Below are 13,010 nucleotides of genomic sequence, written 5' to 3'. Positions count from 1 at the left end.
AGCAGCGCGTGTAGGCGGGACAACGGGGCAGCAACTATTTGTACAGCAGGTACCTCACGAGGTTTCGTTATTTTAACTTTACTCCTTAGTATCAAATCAAGTCGATAATAAAGTTTGAATTGGGTTTTGTTGTTTTTGGCCCATTAAGCCTTCGTTACTCGTGCTAAATGTAAAGCATAAATAGAACACATGTTCCATGAAGATGTGTAGCTAACGTTAGCCACGGAGTGCTAAAGCTAAGTTGCTAAGTTAGCCGAGACGTAAACACACTTCGGCGAAGTGGATGAAAGACGGAAAGACAACGTGATCCGAACTTAAAGACGGAATGAGGAAGTGGAACTGGCGAGAAGGACAACGACCGCACAGGCGACAAGGTGCTGGCCAACGCCAGGGATGGTACAGAGGCTCCAGACAGAGATCAGCACGGGACGACCAGTGGTAGGTTCAACAAGTACCGACACACTAGTGCTTAAAACATATATCAGGCTCTGTTTCACTTGGGTGGATTTTGTCTGTGATTTGAGAGGAAGTTCTTTATTGTCATTGTTTTTAAATATAATATACAAGGAGTGGGGCTGTATTTACAAACACTGACACAAACACATGCAGGCTATTTAGGTCTATCACAGGTTATGCCAGACAGGTGACAACCACACACACACTCTCGCTATGAAGCAAGGGCACTAACCACTGCACCACTGTGTGACAAAAGGAAATGATAATACCCTCTATTTGTTTTGCACAGTACTGTAGACGAGTTGAATTTCAAGAGTGCTTCATCATCCCTCGATCTTATAGAGGAGTTTATATACCTTAATGAAAAGCAATACAGACAATAACAAAATCCCACCTGGCTTTGGTCAGCAGTCTCACCTCGCAAAGGTGAGAAAAGTCAGGTAGAATTACCCCAGTTATTTTTCGACACTCCTTTACGATCCTCTGCAGTCTCGCCTTATTCTTGAAGGACAGTGTTTCTGTTACTAATCGAGGTCACTCACCTTGAGTGTTCTTGTTTGGATCACAGGTATGGAGACGATGATGCAGGGCCGTCCTATAGAACGTCTCAGAGGAGACATCATAACCCGTCTTCTGCCGCATCTCTTCCCCCTCCTCCCTCATCTTCCTCAACTGCTTCATCTTCCTCAACTGCCGCATCTTCCTCATCTGCCTCTAAATCAAGCAGTGCTGCACCAGGTCAGTATTAGGCACCAGTACTCCTCCAGTTGCTAACTTCATTACCATAAACCTTGATAGCATACCAACACAGAAATTGAACATGGACTAATTTTCTTTTTGCAACAGTTAGATGAATACATTAAAGGTAATTTGTAATTGTGTTGCCTACTGAACACACTGACAAAAATGATTCCATTCCATTTAAAACTGAGATCAATATTGTGGACTCAATTATCGTCACATTCTTTCTGCCAGAGCTGCCAGGCTTTTACTTTGACCCTGAGAAAAACCGGTACTTCCGCCTTTTGCCTGGACACAACAACTGTAACCCACTGACCAGGGAGCAACTGCAGGAGAAGGAAAGAGAGAAAAAGAGAAATAAGATGCTCGAGGAGGACGAAAAGCCCAGGAAAGTAAGTCATTATTGTCGTCCCTCTTTATTTTACTGCATTATGCTGTATGTTGCACGCGTGTTCAAGTCATAGAAAGTCATTTTGGGTAAAGAGGCAACTGTAATAACTTCACATCTCACCGTTTTGAGAGGATAATGTCTATCTGATGTTGAGAAACGCTCAAGAAAAGTCACCCTCACATCTTCATCTACACCAAATTGCATAAATAAATTTCAACGTTTTCTTTACTTTATTTCGATGCAGCAAAGGTTTTTCTTCATTAATTTCAGCTTCACGTTTCTTCTGATGGAACATCTGTCGTCTTCTGTTCTAGAAAGCGCCACGAACAGGACTAAACGCCTCACTGCTGCTGCAAAAAAGACACCTTGGCTTGTTACCTGAGAACTCCTACTGCAGGTAATGCACGCTGGTGTGTAGTTGAACCTGTTTTTTTGTATCCTTACACTTCAGTTCAATACCCACAGCTGTCATGCATTACAAGAAACAACCTCAGCAAAAAGACCAGCTTCAGTGCTAATGAGTTCTGTATGTTCACAGTATGTGTATTGGGGTTGTTTTTCGGACCGTTGCAGTCCCCTAATAATGATGTTAATCAATTTTGACATTGGATTGCAAGTAGTCATGAAAACAGAAAACATTTTTTTTTGTCAAAATATCCTGCCTGACCTCAGTGTATGGACTCGACTCGTTTATTAGGCCAGGAGATTTCTGTTCATCCTCAAGGCAACTAAAAGAAGGAATAGTATAAATACATGTGTCAGTTGTTATATGAAGTACATTGCTTGTGGACGATCATTACTGTTGTTTTCAGGCTCATCCACGAGGTGAAAGTCAGTGGGATGAGACGCCACAAACTCGAGATCCAGAGCACAGACAACAGCAGCCCGAACACTGACAACTTCAGACTCATAGTGGTGAGAACAGATATTTACACGCATAAGCTCACGCATTTATTCTCACTATCAGTTGTGGTTTAAAACATGTTGTTTCGCTGCACCTGCTGTTGTGTAGAACTGTTTGTTCACTTCTCATCCGACTTTAGGGGGATTCAGCGTGCGAGCGAGTGTTTACTGTAAACGACGTCTATCACGGCGGCTGCAAATACGGCATCATGAACTTCAGCAGCAGCAGTCGAGGCTCTCTGTCTGTGGAAATGTGCGACAACCTGTATTTCACCAATCGCAAGGTGGCCGTCACTTTACTTTGTGCACTTGGCTGACATTATTCAAGTGTTTGTCTGTCCTTGATATTAACAGCTTTACTCTGATTGTATATTTTTCTAGGTTAATTCAATCTGCTGGGCTTCAGTCAACTATCCCGATTCTCACGTTTTGTATCCTTCCTCAGCTTTTTGAGAGCTGTAAATCATAAACCTCACTTAATCAACTGTAGGATTTGTGTTGGGTTTTTTTTTCTTTCTTTTTTTTTAAAGACCCCGACAGTTTTCCATGTGCAGTTTTTTGTTTGTTTCTTTTTACAAGCTTTCCCATATATTGTTCCTTGACTGAAGTGGCTGTCAGGCTCTGTCTGGTGGGAGTGGCAGACACTCCTGGCTGTGTCAGTTTGCTTCCTGCTTCCCTTTTTAGCAACTCCAACCCAGGTTTGTCCAACTCATTGTGCAGTCCATTGCTTCAGTTCAACTAAACAAATGTGCTAAAACATAGTTTCAAAGGATTTGTAGTCCTACTGCTGAAATCCTCAGAAGGCTGTTGTTTTTAAAACATCTTTTAAAAGCAACTATATCGGCATGAACACGATTCTCTTTAAATGCGGAGCCATTAGTGGGTCGGTCATGTTTTAATTTGCTGGCTGACTGTAATCAAACTTCTTATTTTATTACTTCTATTCTTATTTTTCTCACCCTCTCTCCTCAGATCAGCCTGGGATGCTCTGCAGCTTCAAGATCTCCACAGCTTGGTCGTGTGCCTGGTGTCTCAACCCTCAGTTTGACAAGACTTTCAGCACTGGTCAGTTTCATTCTATTCAAGCCACATCAGTTGCTGCAGTGCTCTTAGAAATTGACCAAGAAGAGCTGCATTAAAGTCACATTAAATAAGCATGATGTAACTGATAATATCAATGGCAACTAGGAAATCTTTGACCGTTTTATTCCGTCACCACTGATGGGATTCTCAATAATAATAATTCCTACACTGTTCATGACTTCTAGAAAGTTTAAAAGCTACCAGAAAGCAGACAAATAAAGCTTTGTGCTCATATACTAGTTGTTACAGTGGCTCCCAGGATTTCTGCTGTGCAGTCACAGACGAGACTTGAAACGCGAGCTTTTCAGTCGCATCAAAAACGCATACTGATACTGAAGAACCACCAGATATTAATCGTTTAAGTTATCTTGATAAAGATGGCAGAAGGACTCACTCAATTCACATTTGTGACAATATCTGCAGCCTTAGTGTCAAAATTCATCCAGGTTGTGGAGCTAAAATGATGTTTTTATGCACGTGTGGGCAGGCCTCTCTCGCAGAGTCATCATAAAGGATGCAGAAACGGGCCGAACACAGACTTACAGTGTCGGCAGTGATGTCTTGGCTCAGCAGTTTGCCCTCAGGGTGAGTTATTCTTCACTTCAGAACCATCTTCTTATATTCTGTTTCGTTAAGATGTCATTGATGAAGAAGAGCACAGAGCTGAAGGAACTAAATGCACTTTTAACATCCCCAGGTCCCCGTCCTGTTTAACGGCTGCAGATCGGGGGAGATCTTCAGCATGGACCTGCGGCAGCGCGGCCGCAGAGATCAAAGCTGGAAGGCCAATCGCTTCCACCAGGAGTCGGCCATCACTTCTGTGCGCGTCCTGCAAGATGAGAACTACCTGCTGGCTGCCGACATGCTGGGCCAGGTCAGCTTATTTCTTGAAACATGAACATTTAAAAATAAATGGTTTTGGTCCTGAGGTGATGGATGAAAGTGGAAAAGTGACAGATTAAACTCCTAATCAAGGTTTAAAAAATATAAAAAATGACGAAGAATTGGTCAGATTGGTTGGTTGATAAAAAATGAAGAGTACAAGTGTTGAAAGTTTCTGGGATGAAACATGACAAACCAGATCAGACAGCTTTTTCAATATTTACTAGAACATCATCAGTTATTTTTAAAAAGCAACTAAAAACATTTTAACTCTCTCTTCGTAGTCCTTAATCTTTAATCACGTCTCCCAGTGGTTTTCGTTTACTTTTCTCTTTCCCGGTGAAATACTTTGAGCCGTATTAAATGTGTATCAACAAAGTTAAGGTTCAGAAATTCAAACTATTCTAGCAACTTCAGCTTTCTTTCTTTCATATGCAGATCAAGCTGTGGGATGTGCGAGTATCAAAGCCAGTGCAGGAGTACCAGGGTCATCACAACGAGCACGCCTACCTTCCCCTCCACGTCAATGAGCGTGAAGGTCTCCTGTTGGCAGGTACCAGAGAATCCAAAGTTGTATGAGTGCCGTCAAAAAGGCTTCTTTTGCTGAAGTCTGACTGTGTCCCTCACTGGCTTTTCCACAGTGGGTCAAGATTGCTACACAAGATTGTGGAGCCTGAAGGACGGCCACCTACTACGAACCATCCCGTCTCCTCACCCGGTTGCAAACGACTCGATCCCAAGCGTGGTTTTCTCCTCTAACCTGGGCGGCTGCAGGGGGCTCCCCGGGCTGCTCATGGCCGTCAAACACGACCTCTACTACTTCCCGTACAACACCGACTACCAGGAAGGCGGAGAGCCGAGAGCTGGCTCCGAGGGGAATGATTAAAACATTTCTCACATGAAAGTTTGATTTTAACCGAACAGCCACTATACATACGGTCCATTTACAAGAAGCTACCTTTTATTCTCAGGGGAATATTCTTTTTGTTCATTTTTATCCACACACTTTTACAATTACATTGTGCATACCTTTTGAACAGAAGTGCACTTACTTGAGATATGATTACCTTTTATTTTTATTCGTCATAAGAAAATTGCTGATTCGCTTTTCAAAGGGCAGTACTGCATTTTTTTTCTCCATAAAATCATTAGTTTTTTCTAATTCCCATTAAATCCCAGTTCTGATAATGAAGATTTAATAAACACTGAAAACTCATTTGCATGTTTTCCTGAATGACTCGTACACCAATGTTGCTTGCATTCTTTGCAGTTTAATACATACCGTATGAGCGTGTACAAAGACAGGATAGTGATTGGTTTCATATTCGTAGATCAGACTGACGCATTGAAACATTGTTCTGATTCAAGTCAAAGTCTGACATTTTGATAGTTGACATGGACGTTCCAATCCATGTCACAAATGCAGTCAACAGAAAATCTTGACTACTGTTTCAATACAAGCACCCTCAAACACAACTGACCTGATGCTGCAGCTTATTTCAAAGCTCTGCAGTTTTGAATTGACAAAAACACACTTGGTTTAATTGGCTCCTGTTTTGAGGGCCCAGCCTCAAAGATGAAATCTTAAGCTACTGTGAGCCAGCCACTCTAGAAAAGCTCTTACAATATCTCCTTCAGTCATACTACTCCTGTTAATATATAGTTTTGACATTTAAAGACATGAGGCAATTTAAAAAAATGTCCCTAATAAAGTAAACTTTATTTTTCCCATATATGTATTATATGTATATCTTGAGTAAAATTTAAACACTTACTCTGGACAGCGTTATTAAGGCTGTTCTTAAATCATCTGCCCATTCAAGCACGCACACAACCACAAAGGATCAAGGGATTATGTAAGTAGCAATTACTTAATTATTATATAAGTTGGAATGCATCTCAATGCTACTGAATGGCTTCTGATTGTTCTGGGATTTTATTCTTGAAGCCAAAAATCACAATCTGGACTGAATAGGAAGAATATGATTTAAGAACCATTTAAAGGGGGGAGTTGTCTTTCCCTGATATTGCATCAGTATAAAATCAGTCAGTACTTGCATCCGAAAAAGGTTTTGACGTGTACCCCAACTCAGATGAAAAGGTGCATATAATACAAGTATGTCACATCTGGGAGGATTGTCAAAGGGTCAGGGGTTTCGTGTGCATTAGTGAATTGGGTCTAAAAGGGCACGTAGAATTACCTGCGCTCAGCTGTCACTCAGCCGGCGTAACACTCGCTTTCATCATCTCTGCTGTTTCATCTTCTAGATATTCAAGTCTCATTCCGACTGGTACTCTTCACAGTGTAAATTATACGCATATTAAAGTGAAATAGAATAAAAGGACTGAAGTGACACGAGACCAGCGTTAAAAAAACGGAACAAATTGTCTATCCTGCCATAGTCTCAAAGCAGCAAGAAAACTCTTAGTTAAACCTCTTAAGCCAGACTCAAAATGTCAGTTCCAGTTTTTCATGGAGGTTATTAAACCATCCCCACGCTTCTCCTGCTTCTGCTGCTAGAGGTCCCCGGGCTTTTGATTGCAACCGTTGCAGACCCTCACGGGGTGATCCCAGCCGCGGGACGGCACGGAGCGGCGCTCCTGGGAGCAGTCGTCACACACGCCCTGTCCACAGGCACGGCAGTGGTGGATGGAGAGACGCGGGGTGAACTCCCTTTGGCACTCGCAGCAGGAGTGGATGTCCTGGTCCGGGACCCAGTAGGCCGGTCGAGCCGCGTCCTTCACTAGACCTGGACAAAACAGATTGAAAGACACAGCTTGTTGATATAATACCGAGTCAAAACGAAGATAAACGTTGACGGTTAACTGTCTGCGGTTGGTCACCAATTGTGTTTAATCAGTGATGCATCAATTGCCCAAAAACAACAGGCGGATTTCAGGAAGAACTTGCTCCCTCGTGTAATCTTAACCAAACGACTTGTAAAGGTTGTACAAAAGCACCTCGGCATCAAACCATCATCTGCTCCGTGTGAGAAATCCAACCACTTTTTCCTGTATGTGATAATAGAGTTCACTTTGACCATAATATTATATTGACCTCATGGTCACCTTAAAATTAGATCCCAGCACATTGTGTGAATTTTCTTTTTAAACATAAGTGAAAAAAAAGTGTGGAATAGTGCCATTATACATTGTATATTACTATTGTAACAACACATCAGTAAGGTAAAATTCACCAGTCTCATGATGGTCTAAACCCATCTCACGTTCCCTATTAGTGGGTGAACAACCCAACGCTTGGCGAATTCTGCTTCACAATGATAGGAAGATGTATCGTTCTTCTCCACCCTCTTAAGTTGCTGATGTGAGGCCCACACACTTCTGGTGACTCATTTATTCATGTCCCGTCGCTCCCCTGTGCTGCTTCGTCATGTTAGTAGGTGGATGCGTGTCTGCGGGTCTCTATTCACACAAATTGAACCAGAGAAAGACCTTGCGCTCACCGAGCGGTATGTCGATGGCACCAACGACAGCTCCTATAGTGTTCTGAACGGCCTCTCCAACTTTCCGCGCTATCAGAGTGCCTCCCTCCTCCTCCAACGCGGCGTCCAGCAACTCTACAAGACATACACATCAAATCAGACATTCACGGTTTGCTGTTAAAATAACTATTGTCGGGTGTTGAATAAACATAGAGGGACTAATTTCTGTACCGGTTGGGATTTCCCTGTTGTGGAAACAGGCATCGCAGACTCTAACTGGAGCGAGGCCCCAGCCCCTCTCTGGGACTGGCCGGGTTTTGGAGGAGCAGGCGTGACAGAAACCATCCCCACAGGCACGGCAGTGGTGCTTCGTGTCATTTGGCTGGAACTCCTCACCACATTTATGGCATTTCTACAACACAGTTAAATCAGACTTTACTTTCAATGAAATACATATGGAGGACAATGGCATTTTTCCCGACATCCTTTGGCTGAAGAATCCAATAAACACAATATTATAGACACTGACACTTTGGGTTTCGTTACATGAGATTAGCACTTTATGTGCTTGTGATATTCTACACTAGTAAAATCCTATACCATGATGAGGGAGTTGGGTTTCCAGTAGGCAGGAGCAATCTGGTCTGTGAGCCAGGAGGTTACAGCTTTGGCAGGCTTCACACTCAGTTCAGAGACAGACTGAGAAATGTATTTGACTCCATCCAACAGCCTCTGTGCAGCATTGTTGTTGTCCTTCAAAAAACCATCCGACTGTGAAGAAGACACAAAGAGAACAATAGATTTCAGATACATTAAAGACAATTTGTGTAAGTGTAAGTCACGGTTTTCACTGACTAAAACATCCCCTTAACATTGGACCAGGCAATATTTCAGTTTGACAGCATTCATAAATGTTGTATTACACACTCACTGCTTCTTTCCTTTAATCAGCTTTCAATATGACTTCATTCTTTTGACTAAAAACCACCAAAATCATGGCTTCCACATTTCTTTAATTGATTTAAAAAGAATGTATTTATCTTGTACCCCTGGCCAGATGTGCTGGATCTCAGTTCTGACCACTGTTTCCACTGGATCCTGGTTTCCGTACCAGTACTGCCTGCTTCTGTAGATCACTGCACAGTTGGGACACTCGATAACATATCTGTACAAAGACAAAAAGATCACAGTTTGGTGTCACATGGACAAATAGCGGTTCACATCTTGTATTGTCACTTAGTTTTTCCATCTCACTTAATGGGAGCATATTCAATTTTTTGGGGGGGCAGCAGAAGCTGGACTCACCCAGACCAGGCGTAGATAGCCAAGCCAAACCACGGTGAGTCTGATGAGGCCGTCGTTTTGGGAACCACTATAACCTCTTTTCCTCCCTCATAGCAGGCCTATGGAGTCCAACACAGACACTCAGAACCCAGTCAAAGAGACACACCTCTACATGTGCAGAGCGTTTTGCACTTGCCTTGCAAGTATAGATGCGGTTGTCGTACTGTGCAGAGTAGCGACAGCGATGTTTGGCTTCGTGGTCAAGTCCTTCTTTCAAGTGATTCATGCTTCTCTTACAGCCGGACCTGAAAGAGGGAGCGCACAAATCAGAGGTAAAGGACCGGCTTACTTTCTTTGTATATATCAACATGAACAAGATAATAAGTTTGTGAGAATTTGACTTTGGACAACTTACAACATAGAAATGCATGTGCATGTGCCCACAAGCAACCACTTTTCTTTTCTTTTTTAACAATGATGGGATTGTATAGCTGTATGCGTATCTACATGTTTTTTTTAAGCAGCGGGGAATGACAATAGGAGTCATGTAAACTGACTTTACTCATATGGTGCATTACACCACAGTCTCAAAACTGCTTTGGAGTTCAGGTTCCTCCCTAAGCTCAGACACATGAGGGTTCAAACTGTCCAACTCCAATTGGAAAACGATCCTCGACACGAACTGAGCTTCAGTCACATTAGATATTCTGTGGACTGTTTCAAATTAAAAGCTTTCTAAAAGAAGAACGAGACACTGCAGATGTTATATGCTACAGACATGAAGATAATATGACGACTTCACATTACATCTTTTATTTGGCTATCAATACAACTCTGACCAAGAATCAAGGGAAACTGCATTTGTAACATATTTGCTGGTTTGCACAGGTTTTTAAGAGTTTATGTGAGTAAAATATACACCTCGTATCATCATTTGAGCTCAAGTGGTAAAGCAGTAGTTCTGCTATAAAGCTGATGTGTCACCAACAGTTTTAGCACAAGGATTCCTACAAAATTGGGTATTTACATCTACAGATAACCCTGCTGTATTCATTTTTTTTTCTGATGTAAATGCTAGTTTCATTTTTGCATATAGACACATACCCGCAACTGAGGCAGATGCTGGAGCAGGTAAAGTACTCATCAGGAAAAAAGGAGTTGGTCGTCATGTGCTCATCTGGAATATCCCCACTAAAGCGTTCACTCAGGGCCTGAATGAAAGAGGTGGGAGAAGATCCGAATGACATTCCAAAATGTCCATTTCTAAAACAATCCATTTACGTATGTTAAAAATAAGCATTGCGACCTGTAGAGCTTTGAAGATGACACTCGCAGAACGAGGTGAGCGAGTGGTATTGTTGTCCAGCTGTTGCTCCAGGCTACGCAGCAACCCGCTGAAGTCTGTAGGAGGGTTGAACGTCCGAGTCCCACGGTACTGAACGGAGCTGAACGCTTCAGGAAACAGTCCCAGCTTTCTGAAACGCTCCTGGAGCAGGCGGTCGGCTGATTCAGATGGTTTGTCTTCATTTGGGGAACATGTAGCAGACAAAATGCACACAATGATGACATGAAGACAATTCAACAAAACTATGAAGCGTTGTTTAGTAACTTCCTAAAATAAGTATAGACTTCTTTGACGTACCTGAGCCAAGCAGCTTGGTGTGAACAGTTTCATGGAAGATAATCACAGCAGGGCCAAGGGTGGACAGCGGTACATCCAGACCACAGCGGGTAGTGGTCGCCTTCAACTCCCTAGTGAAATATTTGATGTAGGCATCTGATGCATCACCAAGGAATTTGAAGAGATCATCATGGAGACGGTCAGCGTGCGTTCGATAGATGACAACGTCAGAAATAGCCAGGACCTTGAGGAGCAGGCGGGTACGCTGACCCTGATTGACTCCTGATAGATGAAAATATTGTTATTTCGAGAAACAAAAAAGCCACCTTGATTTCTTTTTTTTTTTTTATAATGGCTTGTCACATACCAGCTCCAAGCAGGCCCTCTGTGTCGATGACTACAACCCAATGAAGAGGGTCCATAGCTGCCCAAACTCCTACAGTACAGGACTCTTGAGTGGGAGACGTCTTGAAAACTTCTCTTCCAAGAAAGAAGGTGTGGTTGAGGGTGTGGGATTTTCCCTCCCCAGTGTTTCCAAAGATGGAGACGACTTTCAGGAGTTCATCTGGTCTGCAGCCCAATCTGTCGACAAAGTCCTCCTCATCTTTTACCTGAGAATCCACACAAAACCATCGAAATCATTACAACATGTCCTAAATCCTTCTTTGAGAACTCTGGCAAGTTATGCCACCATTCATTCTTGTCTTGAAATACAAGCAGAGAAGAAATATGAATTTAGGTGTTGAATGTTGAAGTGTGCTTTCTCTGGCATCATACCTGCATCTCCTCCTTCTCATCCACTAACAGGAAGCTGCACACCTTCTCCAGCTTGGCTTTAAAGAGCTCCATCTCTGCCTCCCCAGCACCTACACTGTTCTCTTGAGGAGCTTTGGCAGGGGGATAAAGTGTCAGTGGGTGCTTCCTCTTGTTGACTCCACCATGGGTGCGTTTCTGGCAATCCAAACACAGGTTTATCTTACAACCCTGGCAGCGCACCACCGCTCTGAGTCTGACAGAGCAGCTGCTGTCACCTTTACACGAGTCACAGAAAGGAACGTGGCCCGGCGCGATCCGGACCCGGTCGTGATTCCTCATCCGCTCCTGGCGATGGAGCTCCAGCTCGCAGCGGCCACACTGCAGACTGCCGCATTCATCGCATTCAAACGCCGCCTCATCTGAACCCCCGCAGGCGTAGCTCTCCTGGCACACCAGGGCTGTGCTCATACCTTTATCTACAGCCGATCCCTGACCACTCATGTCAGATCTGACGACACAACCCCTGTCGCTCAAGAGTAGCAGTAGCTAAAGTGGGATGTTGCGAAATGAAGTGCAAGGCAGGACACCAAGTTATGGCACGGTGAGGTAAATATCTCTGACCAGATGTCATTTAACTCCTTTGGCTCAGTTTCACTCTTGAGCAAAGCTGCTGAAATCACATCAACTGAGCACCTTGATACTACTTAGAAACAGAACTGTCTCGAAATCCAAACAAATATTAAAGATGATCTCAAGTAAACAAGATCAGGTAGTAATTGATTACCAGATCTCGTTAATAACCAATAGCTGCCCTTTATATATTTGTAATTGTAGCAAGTTATTTATAGCAAGTAAGATTCCACTCAAAAGTAGCCCGATGCGCTGGCCATTGTGGAAGTTCAGTAATAGCCTGCCGTTAGCTCACAGAAGCTACACAAAGAGACACACTCCTGAAGAAACAAACAACCTCATTTCAGTCCACTGACCTAGCAGATGCTACCAGTCCGCCGAACGACGACTAAGCTGAACGCCGCCTGGCCACGATCCAAAACGGGACTCTGTACTGTACAACCGTACATATATGTAACGCTGCTGACAAAGTTATCTGGGTTATTTTGTGTTGGAACCCTGGAGATGTTGTCGCTTTTACATCAGCTGATCGGCTTGTTTTTATCCAGAGGTCAAGGGTCATCTGAAACCGCGGAGCATTCTGGGAAAAGGAGTTCTTACGAGTCATACGAGTCGTTTTAATGTCCTCGAAACACCAGTAGCGACTGATATTTATATGTGAATTTTTATATTATTTATCGCTTAATTTTTGAAGTTAATCTTTATGGAGTGATATTGAAAAAAATGTAACTAAACGAACATAAAATTTCGACAGCCATCACCCATAATGCTTTGTTCTTTCCAGCTGCTGGAGGATTCACTTGAATATGACACCGGCGTA

The 13,010-nt window shown here is 43.1% G+C and overlaps 2 protein-coding genes across 4 annotated transcripts; one reads left to right on the top strand and one right to left on the bottom strand.

The window, feature by feature from the left end:
* Positions 1 to 41: 41 nt before the first annotated feature.
* Positions 42 to 5,617, top strand: wdr21 (WD repeat domain 21). The gene is made up of 13 exons (XM_080514472.1): positions 42 to 438; positions 1,025 to 1,194; positions 1,432 to 1,589; positions 1,903 to 1,985; positions 2,401 to 2,503; positions 2,632 to 2,775; positions 2,873 to 2,922; positions 3,110 to 3,189; positions 3,464 to 3,556; positions 4,062 to 4,159; positions 4,272 to 4,448; positions 4,895 to 5,009; positions 5,098 to 5,617. The coding sequence occupies exons 1-13, from the start codon at positions 326 to 328 to the stop codon at positions 5,340 to 5,342; spliced, it is 1,629 nt and encodes a 542-aa protein (XP_080370598.1). The 5' UTR covers positions 42 to 325; the 3' UTR covers positions 5,343 to 5,617.
* A 121-nt stretch (positions 5,618 to 5,738) lies between these two features.
* zfyve1 (zinc finger, FYVE domain containing 1) lies at positions 5,739 to 12,664 on the bottom strand. 3 transcript variants are annotated; one of them, XM_080514579.1, is made up of 13 exons: positions 12,547 to 12,644; positions 11,582 to 11,691; positions 11,172 to 11,415; positions 10,826 to 11,086; positions 10,490 to 10,704; positions 10,288 to 10,394; positions 9,380 to 9,488; positions 9,205 to 9,302; positions 8,947 to 9,064; positions 8,500 to 8,670; positions 8,131 to 8,311; positions 7,921 to 8,034; positions 5,739 to 7,206 (listed from the first exon to the last, which is right to left on the bottom strand). In XM_080514579.1, exons 2-13 carry the CDS (start codon positions 11,651 to 11,653, stop codon positions 6,974 to 6,976), a joined length of 1,923 nt encoding a protein of 640 aa, XP_080370705.1. In that variant the 5' UTR covers positions 11,654 to 11,691; positions 12,547 to 12,644; the 3' UTR covers positions 5,739 to 6,973. The 3 variants fall into 3 exon arrangements, with proteins under 3 accessions (XP_080370705.1, XP_080370704.1, XP_080370703.1); XM_080514578.1 differs by lacking the exon at positions 12,547 to 12,644 and adding an exon at positions 11,836 to 11,960 and having other exon boundaries at positions 11,582 to 11,755; XM_080514577.1 differs by having other exon boundaries at positions 11,582 to 12,664.
* Positions 12,665 to 13,010: the final 346 nt, after the last annotated feature.

This window comes from Blennius ocellaris, assembly GCF_963422515.1.
Source record: "Blennius ocellaris genome assembly, chromosome: 18".
In the NCBI taxonomy this organism is placed as follows: Eukaryota; Metazoa; Chordata; class Actinopteri; order Blenniiformes; family Blenniidae; genus Blennius; species Blennius ocellaris.
Note: the sequence above shows the minus strand (reverse complement) of the source record. Positions and strands in the feature narration are given on the sequence as shown.

Coding starts and splice junctions, on each gene's coding strand:
- wdr21 (XM_080514472.1), top strand. CDS start 326: ATGAGGAAGTGGAACTGGCGAGAAGGACAACGACCGCACAGGCGACAA. Junction 1,195..1,431: donor ATCAAGCAGTGCTGCACCAG/GTCAGTATTAGG, acceptor TCTTTCTGCCAG/AGCTGCCAGGCTTTTACTTT. Junction 2,923..3,109: donor TATCCCGATTCTCACGTTTT/GTATCCTTCCTC, acceptor AGTGGCTGTCAG/GCTCTGTCTGGTGGGAGTGG.
- zfyve1 (XM_080514577.1), bottom strand. CDS start 12,061: ATGAGTGGTCAGGGATCGGCTGTAGATAAAGGTATGAGCACAGCCCTG. Junction 11,087..11,171: donor AGAGGGCCTGCTTGGAGCTG/GTATGTGACAAG, acceptor TTCATCTATCAG/GAGTCAATCAGGGTCAGCGT. Junction 9,489..10,287: donor AGCATCTGCCTCAGTTGCGG/GTATGTGTCTAT, acceptor TCCCTCTTTCAG/GTCCGGCTGTAAGAGAAGCA.